Source organism: Aplysia californica, unplaced genomic scaffold, assembly GCF_000002075.1.
Source record: "Aplysia californica isolate F4 #8 unplaced genomic scaffold, AplCal3.0 scaffold00090, whole genome shotgun sequence".
Lineage (NCBI taxonomy): Eukaryota > Metazoa > Mollusca > Gastropoda > Aplysiida > Aplysiidae > Aplysia > Aplysia californica.
The window spans coordinates 184280-187099 of NW_004797360.1; the positions used below are offsets into that span (position 1 = coordinate 184280).

Here is a 2820-nt window from a genome sequence, read left to right on the forward strand (position 1 = left end):
ATGCTACGTCACTCTGTCAACTGAACGGCGGGTAGTCCAGGCCTCATGGTCAGGACAAATACAAAATGCGCCAAACGCCTATCTCTACAAAACACCTATCTCAACAGGCGGTACAGGGCACTTGAAACAGGACGCGTCCCTCAAATGTAAGAATCTAAAAACAGAATATTATTTAACCATGAAAGTCGATAATGTGAAGGTACACCCTTAAAGAACACACACACACACACACACACACACACACACACACACACACACACACACACACACACACACACACACACACACACACACACACACATTTTTCCTTTGCACATCCTCTCTTTCACACACATCTGTGCACATAACCATTATAATAATAATAATAATATGCTTGCACTCACAGTCTGGCTTGCTGTTGTTTCGTGCGGCATCCTACTTTGTTTTGATTTTGTTTGTTTGTTTGTTTGTTAGTTTGTTTATTTGTTTGTTTGTCTTGTTTTGCCTTTGTTTTTTAAGGGTTTTTTCTACTCTGGTGTACTCCCTCTGGTGTTCTGTATTGAAATCGCAAATGTGGCTCCCTGAAGTAGGAAAAACGGCCACATACTACGTAAAAATCAGAGCTTCTGAGTCTCCTGTCCTTCTGTCCTCTTTTAATTTATTGGAACGAGCCGGTTCAGTGTCTTTGCTTTGGGAATAAACTACACATGTGCCTTACAAAATAGTCCTTCCAACATTTATATAATCAGATCATTAATTATCCTAACCCTTTCCTCACCAGGCATGGAACCCGGTGCGCTGGAGAAGTTTCAATGGTCGCCAACAACGATAAATGTGGAACGGGCATTGCTTTCGACTCTAAAATTGGAGGTATAGTATTGAATTTCACATCTTGTCATTGTTCAATACTTGTGAAATGTCTGTGCGAGAGCCCATGCACTTCAAATTTTCTGTTCCATCGGCTATACCAACAACAGCATTTGTAATACCCCCCCCCCCAAAAAAAAGCAATACAGTTTGGACCATTTTGAGGTGGGCATCTTCAATCCTTCTTGGGAGGCCCAAAGCAAGCTCAGCGGAATGCTATATCCAAATGGGGAGAAAACATTTCGATAGATTAGATCTAGACTCTCCGCCCAACCTCCCCCCACCCAAAAAAAAAAATTCCCCCACTCCCCGCCCACATGAACACACCAATCGCTGAGGTATAAGTATTATTAGTTTATCATTATTATTATTATTATTATTATCATCATCATCATCATCATCATCATCATCATCATCATCATCATCATCATCATCATCATCATCATCATCACAATAAAGCAGCTTGTTCATTATTATGATGGCGATCCCAGGGAGGTTTTCATCTTTTTATATGGTTCACAACCAAACCCAAAGTATGTTCTTCTGTTCCTTCCATCCAGGCGTTCGTATGCTGGACGGTCACGTAACTGACCGTTTGGAGGGTGACGCCATCTGCTTCAATCGCCACCATGTAGACATTTACTCGGCCAGCTGGGGGCCCAACGATGACGGGAGGACCACTGAGGGACCAGGTGTCATGGCCAGGAAAGCTTTCGATTTGGGAATCAAAGAGGTACTCCCAATTACAGTCAAAATTGTCCTAGATGTTCGTTCATTGTCGAGGAGAAAAGTGGTTTTCTTTGACTGGTGGATGTTTTGGACAGTATCGTTAATGTCTTTGAAAAAAACGTAAGGGGGGAGTGGGAAGGGGTCGTTTGTACAGGTGATTGTCTTAGACAAGTGGCCCTTAGAGCAGGTTCTACTGTTGAGGGACATTTCGACCGAGTGCGACAGAATTTGATTGAGACCTTCAAAACAATTAATGCGCTTGTCTTTCACGGTCGCGGGCACAAACGATCAGATGTGTCCAGCGTGGGCGCGTAATACGGTAGGGGACGGTGCAGATTTGGAGAAGCTGATACTGATTGATCTGGAAAGCTATACTATGCCTGAAGGATTCAAGAACCTCTAAACACAACAACCGCGATGTGCGGTAATCGGCGCTTGAAACCGTTAGGGAAGGAAATTGCTGTGTTGTGAACTGTATGCTTTTGTGTTAATACAATACACCCTGCGCCGGTCAAAGTTTTTAATTCCTGTCAAATTTGACGCACAAAAAAAGGTTGAGCCGTCATTAATCGACCCGACCCGATAGGATCCGATTACCAGATCCGATGTACAATAGGCACCTGGAGTGAAGCTTAGCTTTTAGGTATGCCTGCGCAAGAACGGCTTAAAGATTATTTTACTTGCTTAGGCTACGTAATCTGGTGTCACTTGAAATCTCAGTAAAATCCTGAGGTTTTAAAGGAATTTTGACTTCTAATGACGATGCAACACGCTTTCAACTGCAACTTCAAAATAAAGTGACTTTATCTAGGTCAGTAGATCTATAAGTTCAGAGTTTTGATCAAAGTCTGAGAGTATCTTGAAATATATAATTTAAGAATTTAACTGTTTTGATAAAAATCCTATTTTTAAGCATTAGCAATATACTACAGAATCGTTATAATTTTTTCTCAGGGCAGAGACGGCAAAGGCGCCCTCTATGTGTGGGCTTCTGGCAATGGTGGTCGTATCGGCGACAACTGCAACTCCGACGGCTACACCTCCAGCATCTACACCATGAGCATCAGCAGCGCCTCACAGGTCAGTAGTTGCTAAGACGTGCTGGGCATCATAGCTCAACCCACAAACGATTTCTGAGTTCACAGGGTGTTATTTCGTTTTTAATTAATTTTGTTTTGGGGGGGGGGTTGCATCCATCCATCCATCCATCCATCCATCCATCCATCCATCCATCCATCCATCCAT

General features: G+C 42.8%; 1 protein-coding gene across 1 annotated transcript in view; it reads left to right on the top strand.

Annotated features, from left to right (window-relative positions):
- Positions 1–2660, top strand: part of PC1B (prohormone convertase 1) — a gene marked incomplete at its 3' end in the record, with an annotated part of 41305 nt that extends 38645 nt beyond the window's left edge. Inside the window, 5 exon segments of the mRNA NM_001204484.1 lie at positions 761–833; positions 835–841; positions 844–849; positions 1407–1579; positions 2530–2660. Coding sequence (NP_001191413.1) covers positions 761–833; positions 835–841; positions 844–849; positions 1407–1579; positions 2530–2660 — 390 coding nt within the window.
- Between the last annotated feature and the right edge of the window lie 160 nt (positions 2661–2820).